General features: G+C 36.7%; 1 protein-coding gene across 1 annotated transcript; it reads left to right on the top strand.

The window, feature by feature from the left end:
* The first annotated feature begins 251 nt into the window (after nucleotides 1-251).
* Nucleotides 252-19,004, top strand: LOC125658130 (uncharacterized). The gene is made up of 3 exons (XM_048889268.2): nucleotides 252-3,265; nucleotides 14,555-14,627; nucleotides 14,855-19,004. Exons 1-3 carry the CDS (start codon nucleotides 2,708-2,710, stop codon nucleotides 15,238-15,240), a joined length of 1,017 nt encoding a protein of 338 aa, XP_048745225.2. The 5' UTR covers nucleotides 252-2,707; the 3' UTR covers nucleotides 15,241-19,004.
* The last annotated feature ends 439 nt before the right edge of the window (nucleotides 19,005-19,443 follow it).

The raw sequence follows: 19,443 nt of genomic DNA, 5'->3' as shown, positions 1-19,443 counted from the left end.
CAATGCAGGTTAGGTAAATGGACACAATTCATTCAATGTATTATAGTTGATGTCTATGAGATAGTAAATATAGTTTGTAACATAATGAATATGAAATATAATATGGTAAAATAATAAAGGAGAATAACCTCAGCATTATGTATGTTTCTGTCCTTATACATATTTTCCTATAGTTTACATAATTGTGTGACATTTTCTGTTGATAACAACTGAACTAGTTTGTAAGTAGAGGGTTTTTGTAATTCCTTTTTTTTTTAAATATTCATTTTTCTGAAATTATCATAAATGAATTCAGAAAATCGAAATATATCGCTAGTGTTACAATATCTACATTATATAATAAAACAAATGCTCATGTATTTTCGACGATTCTTCACATTCTAGAATATAATGAAATTCAGTGGCTACAACTTGTCTTTTTTTCTCTCTCTTATTTTATTTTTTACATAGATTATATGAATGTTCAATGAGAGATACCTATCCATCTCCCAACTTCCACTGGTAAGCGGTGGTGTGATGAGGTTCTAAATTTGAACCCCCCCCCCCCCCCCCCCCCCAAAAGAAGAAGATTGAATGACATGAAATTACATGACACGCAATTCCAATCGCGTATGGCATACATACGTAGTCTTTGCATTATACATTACTACCTTTACATAAATGTATATTTTTTCGCTTTTTAGACAAAATTCTAATAAGCTGCATCAGTGCTTACGGAAACATAACAAGTAATTCCAATTTAATTGCCCTTGATTGGTCCCCCTGAGTTCCTCGTTACAAAGCCACCCATTCAAAACTAAATCAATACTCGAAGATCCCATTTTAGCTTAATCGCTGGGAACTGGTGTATTAACTTCCCGCTGAGGTTGTACAGTAGTTGTTATTTTATCCTTGAGGTGTTAACTGCAATCTTCAAAAATATTCCAAGAACTAAATCTGCCTCAACTGCTATAATTTAGCAAATGAGTCTATTCGTTCTCGTTCCACAACCCGGGATTAAATGGGAAAATATATTTTTTATTGCTTCTTGACAAGTGGACATCAAAGGGAACTCGATCAAACTGTACGATGTACCTGTAATAATAATAAAGAGAGGACGTTTATCGTTCAGAGCCCCTGAGTTCAGGGCAGGGCTCTGGAGTTCATAGACTAGAGTGAACACACAATATATCTTTGAAATTATTGGACCCCAAGCAAATACTGTAATCCGAAAGTCTACATCAGAGAATCGCTGCTTAGTTATACATGTAATGGGTTGGGGGGCATCTACAGCAATTTCTGGTCCCTGGGTCAAAAGTTGAAGCCAGCTATATTGGGTCATTTAGTGGGGAAAACCACTGAAATTTTAAGAATATTCTCTTATATTCCGTAGCATGTAGCACGTTCACAGCATTATAGTCCCTGCAAACTAGATTTAGGTGTTACTTCAGAAATACATTTCATTATTGTAAATACATTCATTTGGGATGCTTCAAGCCGACAGACCTTTTCATTCAATATTTCTCCACCCTCTCCAATTTGCATCTAGGCGACAACATTACATTTAAAATATATAGAGACATTTTGACATAAAAAGATAAACTATTCATATTTCTTAATTTTCGGTTGTCATTTCATTGTCTCGGAATTTAATAGGACATATATACTGGGGATAGCAGGACTATATGACTGTGTAGATTCTGCAATCTTAATGAGGTAGAGGACGGTTTCGTGTTGCACTGACACGTCCTTATTACTCCACGCCAAGCTAGGAATTGCAATAAATCAAGTTACTTTTTCAAAAGACCATGCAAGTGTATTTAAACTTATTCAACTCTTTAGCAGCTGTTTAGTGAACAGCATGTAAGAGAAAAACTTATGATTTAGCGACATGTTAAAATCTGGCTCTAAGTTTTAATTAGTTCATAAATCGACATGTATTGGTTTATTCAATGCATACCTATCAGTTATATCTATTGCAAATGCAAAAGGTTTTTCTTTCTGGTTTTTGTTTTGTTTGTTTTGAACATATTTTATTGTATATACTATATACAAAAGGATTAGAAACAAGTTCTTGCAACTTACGAGTTCTTCTCCTTATAAAAATAGAATAGCACACAATTGTCATTAATATACAGTAAATAGTTAATACAATAATGGTATATATAGGTATATTCTATAAGTAGTAGTACAATAAATGGTTTTTTTAAAACATCATGAACATGCATACATGTATCTGCTCACTCTCGTGTTATGATCACAATACGATATATGATACATATATGCGACAATATATATACGACACCACTGTAAACCTAGTATCCCTGTGATATACCTGAATCTATTGTGTGGTATAAAATGCTGTCAGATTTGTGCTATTAATAGATCTGCTTTGTGTGAATGATCGAACATAAAATATGAAGTCCATTCCATATATATGTACTCATTTCCACATGCCGAGATAAGTACATGGTTTAAATTACATTAGAACATGGGCCTCTTGTTTTAATTCCGAAAACTCAAAACGAAAGTAAACTCACTGTAAAATGCATATTGATTTGCGCCAAAATGCATGCGATATCACATCCATATGTAGGTCAGATCTGTTTATAAACATAAAGCTAGTGTGTGAAGTACAGCAGGTTTTTTAAAATCGCTGCGGCACACAGTAACAAGAAATGCACTTCTATTTTCTCTTTGTAATGGATTTGGAGTATTTTGAGCCATAATGTCTGGCAATCTAGATGCCCAAAAATTCGATCAAGACCAGGGTGATGAACACGAGGAACTACACGTACAAGAGGATGCGGATCAAATCCAAAATACTTCCAAATTAGACGTCAATTCCGAGTTAGTCGAAAATTCATTGAAGAAAGGTGATATTGAAAAGGCGGGGATTCATCAGGAAAAAGTTACATTTTTAACATTTGATCATAGAAACGTAAAATCATGCTGTGTCCTCTTGTGCAGAGGTAAATGCCCAAGCAGTGGTGAACACTGTCGGTATATCAAGTTGACAATTTCATTTTCGTTTAACATTGTGCTCGTTGCTTTAATTATTTTCGTTGTCGCACGTAATGGAAGCGATGATTCGTTAGACAAATCGTTACAAACATCGCTCTTCTCCGCCTCTCAGATACAAGCTAGGAAGGAGTGCGGGAAGGATAGTGTTTGTGTTCAATGTAAAACTGAGGAAAAGAGACACAGACTGACCGCTTCTCGACTTAGTTCAAATGAGATCTGTTGTAAGGAAAATTCAAAATCATTCAAGATTCTGACACGTCTGGTAAGCTTCGATTTGCTTGGCTAAAGTATTGTACATATGTACATGTATAATTTGATTTTGGGGAGAGTCTTCTCAACATGCAAAATAGTTATCCGAACATCCATACTAATTATTTCAACATGCAAAAAGTTATCTGAACATCCATACTAATTATTTCAATTTGCAAAATAGTTATCCGAACATCCATACTAATTATTTCAACATGTAAAAAGTTATCCGAACATCCATTATGATACTAATTATTTCAACTTGCAAAATAGTTATCCGAACATTCATACTAATTATTTCAACTTGCAAAATAGTTATCCGAACATGCATACTAATTATTTCAAAAAATGCAAAATAGTTATCCGAACATGCATCCTAATTATTTCAAACATGCAAAATAGTTATCCGAACATCCATACTAATTATTTCAACATGTAAAAAGTTATCCGAACATCCATACTAATTATTTCAACTTGCAAAATAGTTATCCGAACATGCATACTAATTATTTCAACTTGCAAAATAGTTATCCGAACATTCATACTAATTATTTCAACTTGCAAAATAGTTATCCGAACATGCATACTAATTATTTCAAAAAATGCAAAATAGTTATCCGAACATGCATCCTAATTATTTCAAACATGCAAAATAGTTATCCGAACATCCATACTAATTATTTCAACTTGCAAAATAGTTATCCGAACATGCATACTAATTATTTCAACTTGCAAAATAGTTATCCGAACATTCATACTAATTATTTCAACTTGCAAAATAGTTATCCGAACATGCATACTAATTATTTCAAAAAATGCAAAATAGTTATCCGAACATGCATCCTAATTATTTCAAACATGCAAAATAGTTATCCGAACATGCATACTAATTATTTCAAACATGCAAAATAGTTATCCGAACATCCATGCTAGTTATTTTAACATGCAAAATAGTCATCCGAACATGGAACATATCTATGATAATATGTGGATGTAAGATTTAAAAAAGTATTCAGAAAAGCTCGTTTTACGTGAAAATGTTACTGACATGTACTTTTATACATTAGTCGTTGTAAAATACCAAATCTTAAACTCCTAAAATAGGTTTGGACTCTCAGGGAAAATTGACAGTGGTGGATCTCGCCTTCGGGGAAAATTTCTGGATCCGCACATGCTTACGCCGATATCTATGTCAAAATGCAACTTATTGATGTTGGTATGCAACTTATCAATGTTGATATACTAGTATGAGATAATTACATGTACGTTAACATGCAACATACATGCAATTTATTTCTGCTGATTGTTTTTATAATTATCTTGCACGTTAACGCAAATAAGTTACATGTTGGCATAAAAAAGTTGCATGTTAACATTAATTACTTGCATGTATACCATATATTGGTGTAAGTGCAGTTGTATGCATGTTTTCATTTTAAACGAAAGTCGTAAACATTTTTTGTAATTTGCATACCGACATGGATACACATATAAGTTGCATTCCAGCACATTTATTTTGTATGTTGACATATGATTGATTGCATCTTGTTTAACGTTTCTCTTGAGAATTTTTCACTCATATGGAGACGTTACCAAGACCGGTGAGGGGCTTCAAATTGTGGCTTTTTCTCGGCGCTTACGGCCATTGAGCAGTGAGGGTTCTTTAGCGTACCACGGGGAATCCGTTTTTAAGGTCATCTCCGATACATTCACACCTGATGCCGAGCGTTTGATGATGGAGCTGTCACTACCTGTTTTAACGACTTACGTCTGTCGCGGCCAGGATTCGAACCCCGGCCTTCCGCATGCGGGGCGAACGTTCTAACCTCTAGACCACCGTGGCGGTATAGAAAACTATGAAAGGCGAATACAACGAACAGTGACCAATCTCATAACTCCTATAGGAATACAAAATAAAGAGTTAAGCAAACACGGACCCTGGCCATATCAAATATGGGATCAGGTGCTTAGGATGAGTAAGTATCCCTTGTCGACCGGTCACACCCGCCGTGAGCACTGTCTTGATCAGGTAAACAGAGTAATGCGTAGTCAAACAATGGCCGAACAATCGGTATGAAACACGTGAGACAGCATTTGACCCAATGATAGGTTATATTGGCAAACTAGATCATTATAACGACCATAGAATATATATAGAAGTTTTTTCACGTAGGGGACAGAAATGTGCTACCATGCAGTAACGCTATTCTATATAGTGTCATACCTGTGAACAATGATGGCGTTATGTAACTTGGTGGCTAGAAGTCTCCATCTCGGCACCGCGTTAAACCGAAGACATCGAACGAAGGTAGTAACTGTTTCTTTGTAAAGCGCCCGGCGTTAGAAGAGAAAGTCATGGGTCTTTCGGATATGACCTTAAGAACGGGTAGTCCCTTGTCATGGTAAACACTGGCACAAAGAACGACTCTCTCTCTCTCTCTCTCTCTCTCTCTGTGTGTGTGTGTGTGAGCTGTGACCTTGAGCGACATGTATACATCGAAATTTGTGGCACTTCGCCTTAAGCTGGTAACGTCTCTATGTGAGTGAAAATTGTTGAATGAGACGTATAACAACAAACGAACATTCCCGTAGTTTGCAGTAACTAGTCTCTAATATAACACGCTCATTTACCCATATTCAAATATAACTTGTGTCAATCAAGTATATACCTGCAACACTTTGAAGTCGGTATTTTGTTGTACAAATACTACCTGTGTATGGGCCCTGGGGGAGCCGTAAAAAATCTTGAAATCAATGAGTTCTACAGTATGCAAGTTTTCTCTCGGGCAATCAATCTGTAGGTTCGCAACGCTGCAATGGTGTATTTAATATACAACTTCATTAAATTCAATATCGTAATTCGTACAATGTAGTTTTGATTTATAACTGCAGAGAGATAATCGGTAATTCCCATTTGGATTCCAAGAAATATTGACAGCAGGTTGATAAAAATAAAAGAGAGAAAAAAGATTGGCAAACGAAGTGTTAACGCATATCAAAACATTTAATTTTTTTAACCTGCATGATACTACATTCTTGTTTTCAGTACAATATTATATCTCATATCAACTTATCAAGTTTACACAAGATCTCTTTTTGTGTAGGGGATTGAAATGTCTTTACTCGTCCTAGATCCAAAATGTGTGTTCAAATAAAACTAATGCAATACTGTACCTCCGTATATCAGAGGCGAACTGATCAGAGGGCATATTGCTTTTGTCCTGTTTGTCTGTCCAAAACTTTAACCTTCACAAATTAATTAGGGCTATCATAATTCATGTGTTCATCACTTGTGACGAGCGCTTTCGTGTGGTACCAAAGTCTTCGGCCTTATGATCTTGGAGTTTGACCTATTTTAAGAAAAGTTAACGTAGACAATATCTCCTGAATTATTTAAAGTACCGTATATTTTTCATATCCTGTATGCAGAATTCCGTATGATCTTTGTTGCTTACCCGTACATAATTTCCCACAAACACACGCCTTAGCTATGCAACTTAAAGTCACTGAAGGACAATTTTAAAGGGACAGTATATGTGTGATACACCCGGGTATACAGGTGGAAGTTTACTCGTGTTTAAATCCGTAGGATTCGTTTAGTGAAATTAACATTAGTTAAACATTCATGAGTTAATTCTTTTATGGAAATAGAAAGTGAAAGTCTTTGTTATACTGTGACTAATGTTTAGAACCGGAAACGGTGCTCGCAGAATCCATTAATTTGTGAGATTGAGTGCATTCAGTACTTAGAAAGGCCCACATAAAAATAAACTTTATTTATAAGTGCGGCCACCAGGTGACTAGGAAGAAATGGAAATTTATCATAAATTCACGAATTAATATTGATAGGACGTGCACTTTATCCTAGCTTAGCTAACCACAACACAAATATCAATGGGAACTGGAGAAAAGAGTTCTTGGGTAATCCCCTGTCCCCTCAGTAACTACTCGATGTTATAGTCTAACAAGTTGGTGTCCTTTAAAACAGGACAGCAATACGTGTATGGACCATATGCCTGTGTTTCTAACAGAAACATAATATTCAAGGTTGAAATAAAAATTTACTTTAAAACTTTTTAATCTGAAACATGCTGATATTCTATTATAAGTCTTGTTGCAAGACTGTGGCGGGTCTAGAGAAGGTTATGGTGGTTGGTACAACCCTTTCGTTCGATATCTTTAACAAAAATGGTATTTTTTTCATGTCTTCACTCTCCCCCCTCTTTTTGGCGGTAAAGGTACAAACTTGGGTCATAACTTCCCTAGAAAAGGGTCTGGATCCGCCACTGGCTAGAGGTGTATTCCTTTCCTCAACACGTACTCATTAATCTAAAGTTTATATCATAAAATAGCTGTAAAACTTCATTGTTATTTCAGATAAATTCAAACATTTCGGTTGAGCATCACTGATGAGACATTATTTGTCGAAATGCGCATCTGGTGCATCAAAATTAGTACCGTATAAGTTTTACATTATGACCCCTGGGTGGAGGCCTCTGCTGGTGGACTGTTAGTCCCCGAGGGTCTCTACAGCCCAGTAGCTAAGTACTTTGTTATCAGCTTGAAAATACGGATGCACATTTAATTGATGTTACAAAATTTAGAAATTCATTACAAAATTAAGGATTATCTCCCTTACGCATAGCTCTTATCCTTAGACGAATTTGACTCTACTTTCTGACACACAGTTTTCCCCTAAAACAGCTGTAAAACATTGTTATTTCGGATTTCAAACATTTCGGTTGAGCATCACTGAAGATACATTATTTGTCGAAATGTGCATCTTGTGCATCAAAATTAGTACCGTATAAGTTTTACATCATAACAGCAGGTGAATCCCGATTCAAATAGCGTACACTTGTGCATGCGTAAGGTGCCTTTCTCCATAACACGCTTTATTCTGTGGACCCCGAGGTCCAAGCAGAAAAAAAATGTAAACGACGTTAAACCGGATGCTATTGGGGAAAACCGGATGCTATTGGAGAAAACCGGATGCTATTGTGGGAAAGTCAGCTTGCCCATGTACGTTTTTAACGGAGCCAATCGGAACTCGGGGTCCACGCAATGATACCTGTATATAAAACATTCTCTCACCAGATGGCGCTTTACTCAAGCTTCGTATTAGTTACGATCATTCCGGCGTTCATGTTTACTCCCCACACACCTGGGCGCTTCCTATAGAGAATACAACCCCCACCCCGTGATATGGCACAAAACTAGTAAATAATTCATAAATCTATTGGTATGCTATTAAAATAAGACGTGTTTTTGATAACGTCAAATTAAAAACTCGTACATTTCTTTATCAGGGGTATGTGGAAAAAAAAACCCAGTTATACCACGCATTACATTCGACTTATATGACAGTTGCACTGGGAAGAGTTCAAAACATCTTTTTTGCGGAGGAAATGTGTTCTAAACACTGAACTTGTTTTTCTTTCAGAGGAAAAGCATATCTAAATTTTCTTAAGTTCACTTCAAAGTATTTTCTATGGACACAAACACTCTTACCCCATTGAGCTAACCAATCAGCATTTTGATCAGAATTTCAATAAAACAAGCTTTGAGTGCAGAAAAATATTAAACAAAGCACCAAGACGTTTATGGGGAGTAAATACAAACGCCGGAATGATTCAGACTACCTTTAATTATGCTCGGAAAATAGTTTCTGTATCACGTGACATTTTAATCACAGAAATGATGGATGAAGATATGCAATCTGCCGGGCACCCAAGTGAAAAAAACCAAATAAATTTACTGTTTTAATGTGGAAAATAGTTGGAAAGATCTGAAAGATTAAGGTTGTTGGTCGAAACCTGCTGATAATATTGCATTCGGCTAGTAAGTTTGTTTTGGTCTGTCTATTGGAGACATCACAAATAGCAATATGATTATTTGAATTGTGTTTGACTCTCACCAACTTTTACATTATAACTATTCTACAGCTAAAGCCTTTACTCTTACCATGTGAAATTTTCAACGGCTGTGCTGCTGCTAGATGCAGAACTGTAGAGCTCTCTCTGAAACAAGAGATGTTTGTAAAACACATATGCCCCTCATGGTGCAAAATTGAAAAAGGTTATACACACACATCATTTAATTGAGAGTAGTATCATCAATTCAAAATATTGAGCAGACAATATCTTCCTATGGCAAGAGTGGATTGACCATGTGACCTAAAATCAATAGGGGTCATCAACTCCTGATGATGTACCAGTGTACCAAGTTTGATGTCTGTCAAGCAAAGGGTTTTCAAGATATTGAACGGACAGTATATTCCTATGTCCAGTTTGACCCTTGACCTTTGACCATGTGACCTAAAAATTATTAGTAGTCATCTTCTCCTAAAGATGTACCAGTGTACCAAGTTTGATATCTGTCAAGCAAAGGGTTCTCAAGATATTGAGCAGACAGTATATTCCTATGTCCAGTTTGACCCTTGACCTTTGACCAAGCGACCTCAAAATCAATAGGTGTCATCTTCTCCTGATGATGTACCAATGTACCAAGTTTAATGTCTGTCAAGAAAAGGGTTCTCAATATATTGAATGGACAGTACATTCCTATGTCCAGTTTGATCCTTGACCTTTGACCATGTGACCTCAAAATCAATAGGGATGACGTACCAGTGTACCAAGTTTGATGTCTGTCAAGAAAAGGGTTCTCAAGATATTGAGCAGACAGTATATTCCAATGTCCAGTTTGACCATTGACCTTTAAACATGTGACCTCAAAATGGATAGATGTCATCTGCTCCTGAAGATGTACCAGTGTACTAAGTTTGATGTCTGTCAAGCAAAGGGTTCTCAAGACATTGAGCGGACAGTATATTCCTATCTCCAGTTTGACCCTTGACCTTTGACCATGTGACCTCAAAATCAATAGGGGTCATCTCCTCCTGAAGTGTACCAATGTACCAAGTTCGATGTCTGTCAAGCAAATGGTTCTCAAGATATTGAACGGACAGTATATTCCTATGTCCAGTTTGACCCTTGACCTTTGACCATGTGACCTCAAAATCAATAGGGGTCATCTTCTTCTGAAGATGTACTGGTGTACCAAGTTTAATGTCTGTCAAGCAAATGGTTCTCAAGATATTGAACGGACAGTATATTCCTATGCCCAGTTTGACCATATGACCTCAAAATCAATAGAGGTCATCTACTCCGTAGGATGTACCAGTGTGCCAAATTTGATGTCTTTCAAGCAAAGGGTTTTCAAGATATTGAGCGGACATTATATTCCTATGTCCAGAGTAAATTGGCATTTGACCTTTTGACCTGAAAAACAATATGGGTCCTCTTCTACTCATAACCAACCCACCTATGAAATATCATCAAGTGAATGGTTCTCAATATATTGAGCGGACAACATGTGGTCTACCGACCGACAGGTGCAAACCAATATGCCCCTCTTCTTTGAAGGGGGACATAAAAAATATTGGGACAGATCAGAGAGCTACAGATCCACCCCTTATAAAAACCTTCGATTCACGGTGCAGGAAAAAATGCTCACGGTTGAGGCCTTAGATCGCTGCATTCTTGCATCGCTGTCCCATAAATCTTATACAAAAAATTCTTAACAGATTTTCCTACTATACTTGTGTCCAAACGTACCTTCAAATATTCAATAAAGCCCCATACGACCTGACAATTCATAGCTTCAAAGGATTTCGTTTGTTGACGTAGCCATATTAGGTAGCCAGTCATTTCGAACCCCAGTTCATTTTGATACTCATACTTTAATATCCCTCCAAATATTTCTCTGAAATAATTTGGATGGAATCATCCCAGTTCAGTTAAATAATAATTATTCAAATAGGTTTGAACATTGAAGAAATTCACGACGTTCAACTCTGGTCTGATTTTACACTTCACTACTGAAATGGGGTGTAATGCTTGGTTCACACTGCCGTGCGATCCGTTACGAACGTCACAATTGATCATTCGTAGCTGATCGCGGAATTTTCCTGGAATTTCAGGCTTGGATACGAGGTGATGCGAATGGATATGTTCTTGTACGAATTGTTGCGCTTTGATATGGAAAGGTCACGATAGATAAATTTCAAGTGACACGATCTGAACATCGTTCAGATACGATCACATACGTTCTGATAAGATTGTCCCGATCAAGTTCACGATTGGACTTCGATCTCAAACGATCATTTCCATCCGGGTTCGCGATTTGGGACGATCATGTTCGTATACGTTACGATACGTTAAACAAGAACCGATGCGCTATGTTGCGATATGATACGATTGTGATCGCGATATCTTTCACGATGAGGATCGAAGATGATCACTGTTTGAGCTACGATTGGACGCCAACGGGTATATATACAGTTCGACTGACCATTGACTTCATTTTGTAGCACATAGAAAGTGAACAATGCAACACACAACCACTGAAAATGACAGAAGTTGAGGATGATGACAACGTGGCATTTGCAGCACTACTGTATGCTTATATTATAACTATCGTGGGACATCGCAATAAAGCGTGGTGTTCACCTTGTAAAACATCGACCGGGATCATCACGATTAGATGCGATATGTTGCGCTTTGTTACTATGCAATACGATTTGATGCGATTATAACGATGAAAATTAATCGTGTTGATCATAGAAATTTTTGTGGACAATCAAGATTTTTTTTTCTACGATCAACACGATTGTCACGGCTGACGCCAAAATTGGGTAAGATTTGATACGATCAGCACGATTATTCCGCAATTAAGACAACGATTTCAATCGTGGCGCGAATCGTGATAGTGTGAACATAGCATGAGGGACCAGATTAGGCTTTTATAGAATTGTCAATACTCACGAGCTTATTTTACCCTTAGAAAAAAAATCATTTTTTAAAATTTCTATTAATTACATGTGTTTATAAAAAACGAAGACCGAATGCATCACTCATATCGAATAATATGAATAGATACCAATAACAACAGGGTTCAATTGACTGGCTACCTAACATGACTACGCCAACAAACGAAATCACTTGAAGCTGTGAGTTTTCGGGTTGCGTTGGGCTTTATTTATCTGAAGGTATGTATGGACACAAGTACAGTAGGAAAACATGTTGAGAGAGATTTTCTCATTTCAGCTTTATCGGTTATATGTATTGATTTCATATTCATTTGATTTCAACCCCGTTTTCGAAGCAATTACAAAAAATAAAGTAGGAGCGCATTCTTTCATTTTTGTTTGTGTGGGACATTAACATGCAAATCAATTTGGTAGCGAGCAAAAATAGGTATTGTCAGAACGAATATGCATGTCAAAGCCTGAATGAATTAAAAGAAGCTTGACATTTCTGTGACAACTTGATGACAGATAAAAATGTCGTCATGCTTTCGCAGAGAGAGAGAGAGAAAGAGAGAGAGAGAGAGGGGGGGGGAGACAAGGGTCCGACAAAGGCGAATCAATTTCGGACAAATTCCTAACCAGTTACAATGTAGCGGCAACGCAGATTTAATAACTGTACAAGTTACTGATGTAGCGGCGACACAGATTTAATAACGGTACAAGTTACTGATGTAGCGGCGACACAGAATTAATAACGGTACAAGTTAATGATGTAGCGGCGACACAGATTTAATAACGGTACAAGTTAGTGATGTAGCGGCGACACAGATTCAATAACGGTACAAGTTACTGATGTAACAGCAACACATATTTAATAACGGTACAAGTTACTGATGTAGCAGTAACACATATTTAATAACGGTACAAGTTAGTGATGTAGCGGCGACACATATCGAATAAGGAGTAGCGGCGATACAGATTTAATAACGATACAGATTATTGATGTAGCGGGAGACACTTTTAATAACGATACAACCTACTGATGTAGAGGCGATACACATTTAATAAGGACACAAGCTATCGATGTAGCGGCGACACCGATTTGATAACGATACAAGCTATTGATATAGTAGCGACACATATAATAACGATACATGTTTAATAACGGTACAAGCTATTAATGTAGCGGCGACACACATTTATAACGGTACAAGTTATCAATGTACATGTAGCGGCGACACACATTTATAACGGTACAAGTTATCAATGTACATGTAGCGGCGACACTCATTTAATAACGATACAAGTCATTATTGTAGCGGCGACACACCTCTATAAATGGTATAAGTTATTTATGTAACGGCGTCACACATCTAATAACAGTACAAGCTATCAATGTAGGGGCGACACTCCTCTAATAACGGTACAAGCTATTAATGTAGCGGCGGCACTCCTCTAATAACGGTACAAGCTAATATGTATACGGTGTGACCATTGAGACTAGCGAAGACCCATGACATCTTACAACACGACTTTAGGCATTTCCTTTAACGCGGGAAATATAACGCGGTTGATGTAAACAGTGCATTGTGACGTCATCATTAGCTGCAATATTTTTTTCTTTCAAACCAATCAATTATCCACAACAAAACGTACAAAGGTATGGGAAAGCTTGTTTGAAATTTAAAATCATTTGTGGAACTTTCCAAACTATTTATTTGTTTTATCTACGGGGTTGTCAATGAAGTATACCACAGTGACGGTGACATTTTTCCGGATGTATTATGGGTAGTCCCCATCATTTTTCAGCTGATGAAAGAGCAAACCACGTGACTTCAATGCGTAATCATTGGAGCGAGCTCGTCGCGTCGCTTCGCTGGCTATTAATGTAGCGGCGACACTCCTCTAATAACGGTTCAAGCTATTAATGTAGCAGCGACACTCCTCTAATAACGGTACAAGCTATTAATGAAGCGGCGACACACCTCTAATAATGATACATGTTATTAATGTAGCAGCGGCGCACATATATAATGATACAAGTTATTAATGTAGCGGCGACACTCCTCTAATAACGGTACAAGCTATTAATGTAGCGGCGACGCACATTTATAACGATACACGCTATTAGTGAAGCGGTGACACTCCTCTAATAACGGTACAAGTTATAAATGTAGCGACGACACCTATTTGATATAAGGATACAAGCTATTAATGTAGCGGCGACACACATACAGTACAAGAACTATACACATTTAATGACGGTACGAACAATTGTTGTAGCGGCGACACACATTTAACACGATACAAGCTATTGATATAGCGTATGGCATGTCAAACGATACAAGCTATCGCTATTGTTGCGACATACATTTAATAACGACACAAGCCATTGATGCAGTCCCCTTTACTTTGCAGGAGGATAAAAAAAATCAACTTAAACAATTTGTCTATTCGACCATTATATTGAACTTGTCTTTTATTGTAATGCAGTTAACCTCAGAAAAAATGGGACAGAAATCAAATGACTGCATGTTTATGTACCTTTCGACGCACCCAAAGAAAGGTAAATTGAATACAAGTTCTTTATTTCATAATGTTAAACTGTTAGTTTTAGATTAGTAAATGCATTTATCTTTGCAGCAGTACCGATAGATTAGAACCTCGTATACACATGAGGAGGTTAAATTAAGATTAAAAAGAAATTCTTACAGTTGTTAAACATGTTTAATAATTGCATAATTTTGTGAGAAAAATATAGTATGTGTGACTAATAGGTATCTTGTTCTCTAGGTGATGCACATAAAGAGGCTTTATCAAACGAGCGTGACACACTGCAACTGTTTCCCGGAAACAAAATAATTATTCAAAAAGGTGGATTTTACGTCATCTTCTTTGCTGTGACGCAAACTTCAGTTCGTCATGGCAACGTAAGCATCGATATCTTGAGATACAGTGAGAAAGAACACGTTCTTCTGTCAATTTTTCTAGGAAGTAAAGACGGTGTATTGACGTACGATGTCGAGCAGGCGTCCGATGTCTTCTTTCTCCGGAGAGGAGATTCCTTAACCATTCGGATAAAAGGACAAGAAAATTTGTATCGAATTAAAGAATCCAATTATTTTGGTATGTATAGAATTGGTTCTTTAACGAGGCCGATGCAAAGACCTCAAAACTGAACTGAAGAATTTGTCTGTTTTAACCCATGACAACAAAGATGCAAAGGGACCCTTATTTCATTTCATGTACATATAGCAGGGCCGTAAATTACATGGAGGCGGAGGAGGCAGCTGCCTCCTCCAACTTTTGAGCCAAAAAAAAATTAAAATTTAAAGTTCATTAGAATTTATGTTGTTTCCAATAACTAAGAACATGATACCTCCCTTAAAAAGCATTCCAAATCTTTCTTTTAGAATGAGTTAGTCAAGTAACATCTTAGAAGGCCCTAGAATCAAGGATTTTGCACGAAACGTGTTCAGTGTGCACAAAATGTGCCCCCAGACCCCCGCCTAATTTCCTGCCTCCTCCAAATTGAAGGTTAATTTACGGCCCTGATATAGATGCAGGTAATCTATGTAATATGTGTATAATTGGCACTTGTTAAAATAATTCAATGTCAACTTTTAAGACAATTTTGCGTTTTTTGCTGTTGTCGATCTTCCTCTTGTTCTTGTACAGTGTAGTACATTTTGTCTACATAGAATAAAGAACACAACTCAATGTATTATCGATGATCTCATACTGTATGTAAAATGACAGTTTATACAAATCAAAATTTCGTGTTTTATCTAAAATACATTTTTGTTTTATGTCCCATTCGAAATTTTTCACTCAACCACCAGCTGTAAAAGAATTGTCACATATTTTGACCTAGATGTATGACGCATAGGGCTGCAGTAGTATAGGGTTTGTTATCGTACCAACGCACGTTATTCAAATCACACCCAGAAAAACACGTGACTTTCCCTTCTAATACTGAGGGCGTGACGCGTGAACAGTCACAACCTATGTTTAGCGTGTTATGACATTGCACCGGGATCGAGAATCGCACCCGGGACACCGAAGCAAACGTTCTAACACTAGGGGATCAGTGTCCACTCTCTAATAAGGCAGGTAAACGTTTATAGGACCAGGATGTACCGGTAACTTTCTGATACAAAATATAATAGCAGCCTTGTCAATGCTCAATTATTAACTACGCAAGTATACTGATATGTACTTCATGTAAGATACGATTTAAAATAAGATGTCGTTGGGAAACAAAATGCCCACGTGCATGGCTTTGTTTTATTGTGGTACATTTGACCTTGATCTTTAGCGGTCCTACACATATATAACAATAACTCTGTCCTTTCAACTAGCAAAGCATGGCTTTTGTATTCTTTATAGGATTTATGATATTGATCGCTGTTCGTTATATTGACTTTTTAGCTCACCTGGGCCGAAGGCTAAGTGATCTTTTCTAATAAAACTTTGTACGTTGTTCGTCGGCGTAAACTATTCACATTTCATCTTCTTCTTCAGGACCACTAGGCCAATTTCAACCAAACCTTGCTCAAAGCATCCTTGAGTAAAGGGGATTCAAGTTTGTTCAAATGAAGGGTCATGCCCCCTTCAAACGGGAGATGATCACAAAAAGACAAAAATATTGTGGTGTAATTTAAAAATCTTCTTCTCAAGAACCACTGGGCCAGAAACGCTGAAATTTACGTGAAATTTATTTCTTTACTTTTTACATTTCGTCATTTTTCGTTATTTTCCGTAAATACATTTCGCAGGTTTATGAGCTCATGCACGAGCGCTTTTGTGCTTAGTATATATACTACTACTGGCCAGTTTTCGGCCAGTGCGAAGTTTGTTATAAGCAACAAAGGTCGCTTTTGTATTTTTGTGCCTTAGCCCTCCCTCCCACCCAGCCCATGTTCAGTTTTGAATTCATATGCTTTCATTAGTGATTTTTCAGCTTTGTCGATTTGATGTTGCTTATTAAAAGTGATCTTGTAAAGAACGCAACCAACCTATTCACTTTTTCCGTTTTGTTTTATTATCAAATAGTCAAGAAAATATTTATTTTCGGACGAGGGCACAGAGGGAGAAAATAAAGCTTCCTGACATAGTGGAGATTTAAATCAATGTTGGGGCCACAATGGAGGATCAAAACTATATATGCGAATGTATAGGGAGCCAAACTCGGCACAAAGCATCCATAGATGAAATTTGTTAATATGAAATGCCATATCCGTCTACAAGGGCATATGATAATTTAAGTTAAATAATTAAGTTTGATAATTTATGAATTTTTAGTCGTTACTTTTGAAAAGTTTTTTTCTGAACCAATGTGCTTGTATAATGATAGTTTTGCTCAAGCTTGTTTATTGCTAGGAACTGCTGCTCAGGTGAGCAATGCGACCCAAGGGCCTCTTGTTTATGATTGATTGTATATTGTTTAACATCTTTCACTCATATGGAGACGTCACCATTGCCGATGAAGGGCTGTAAAATGTAGGCCTATGCTCGGCGCTTACGGCCTTTGAGCAGAGATGGATCTTTATTGTGCCACATCTGCTGTGACACGAGACCTCAGTTTTTGTGGTCTCATCCAAAGGATCGCCCCATTTAATCGCCTTTTACGACAAGCAAGGGGGTACTGAGGATCTATTCTTACCCGGATCCCCACGGAATGGCTTTTTATGAAGTATTTGTTTTGCATGGTTAAATATTATGACCAAATGTGTAAATGGATTGAGAGACAAAATGACAGATAGACCTATATCAAAATGTCTGTATACTATCATAAGGTTATGACTGCATGTCGGAATTCACAGTGTTGCACCGATGTTGTGAAAATGAGCACTAGTGTAGCGGTGTTAGTGATTTGACTAGATAGCACAGTTTTACCAAGGACTAATATTTCTACTTCCGGTTACTGATCAAGATGTAACTAAAAGAAGAATATTCCGATTGACTTCGATCTCCTTCTTCAACTACAATATCATATTGCTGTCAAGAATCAATTTACCTTTGTTTAGAATTCAAAGAAATAGAAATGAAAAAACAAACAAACAACTGCGTTCTCTGTTCCATCGAAATTTCAAAGCCCTATTGAAAGTCTTAGGTGCCCGGGTAACGTAGTGGTTTACGCTTGCCTCTAAATGCCGAGGCCCAAGTTCGATCCCCGTGAGCGAGAGGTTATTGTGGTCGCCCACTCGAACACGTGGGTTTCTTCCAGGTACTCTGGTTTCCGCACCCATATCAGAGTCGACGAAAAACATTACCTTATATAAGTTGTAGATCGTTGGTATAAAAAAAAAAAAAAAAAGGAAAAGTAAACTTATATCTGCTTATGTCTGTAATCTGTCTTGATTTAACATAATTATTATATTGAATTTTTTAAAGTCAGCCAAACTGACAAACCAGGCCTGGATTTCTCGAAAAGAACTTAAGTTTAAAACTTGGACTCAAGTCTGAGATTTTACTCAAATTTTGACAGCTCAATTAAAAGAAAACTCAAACTTAAGTTTTTAGATTTTTTTGAGAAATCCAGGCCAGAGTCTCGATGTACGTTTACCCTTTGCCAAACAGTTGGGGCGGGGTAAACGTTGCCCGGTACTCTAGTACATGTATATATGTCGGAAGAAGCTTCTTTGGATCCTATTTTTGTTTTCTGTTTTGTTTCAGCTTTGCAATACGTACCATATATATTGTCAGTCATAATAATATATTATACATACATGTTATAAAAGCTACAATCTTTGTAAAATATACCTATGTGTGCATGTAAGGCAGTATTTTTTCTGTATGACTTTCTTAATGTTTTGTTCAATCCTATGTAGGGCAGTATTCTGTGAATTTCAGATCTATATTCATTTATATATTATATACATGCATATGTTTAAATTGTAAAAGAAAGTAAAAATAAACAATAAAAACATTAAACCGCCAAGTCTTGATTTTCACACAGCTTTTATAGAAGTAATGTGTTAATAAATAGCGCATTTCTATGGGAAACAAGGGACACTCTTCCGGGTCAATACAAATTTAAGAGCGAGAGACTCATGGCATGCAAAATGAATGCTTACACGAGTTACTTAACTTGTACACAGACTGTCATGGATTCTTTTGAATATTTGTGTGCAGTGGAAACAAAATAATAGACTATATATATTGACAAAATGATTCATTAAATGAAACAAGAATTTCAGAATTTACATGCGAAAGAAATACCTTTTTAAAGTAATTCTACCATCGTGTGACGTCATGGGTTTTTGCAAAATCTTTATTTCATTAAAATTTGTGCATGATAGAAATATATTTTCAGGAGTAATTTTATTCACTGGGTATTATAAAAAATCTGGTAAACAATTTGATATTGAAAATATTTA

Source organism: Ostrea edulis, chromosome 9 (assembly GCF_947568905.1).
Source record: "Ostrea edulis chromosome 9, xbOstEdul1.1, whole genome shotgun sequence".
Classification (NCBI taxonomy): Eukaryota; Metazoa; Mollusca; class Bivalvia; order Ostreida; family Ostreidae; genus Ostrea; species Ostrea edulis.
This window is presented reverse-complemented; position numbering and strand designations above follow the sequence as displayed.

Excerpts from the sequence above, each read along its gene's own strand:
- LOC125658130 (XM_048889268.2), top strand. The coding sequence starts at position 2,708 with ATGTCTGGCAATCTAGATGCCCAAAAATTCGATCAAGACCAGGGTGAT. Across the intron at positions 3,266-14,554 it reads TCAAGATTCTGACACGTCTG|TTAACCTCAGAAAAAATGGG; the intron begins GTAAGCTTCGAT and ends ATTGTAATGCAG. Across the intron at positions 14,628-14,854 it reads TTCGACGCACCCAAAGAAAG|GTGATGCACATAAAGAGGCT; the intron begins GTAAATTGAATA and ends CTTGTTCTCTAG.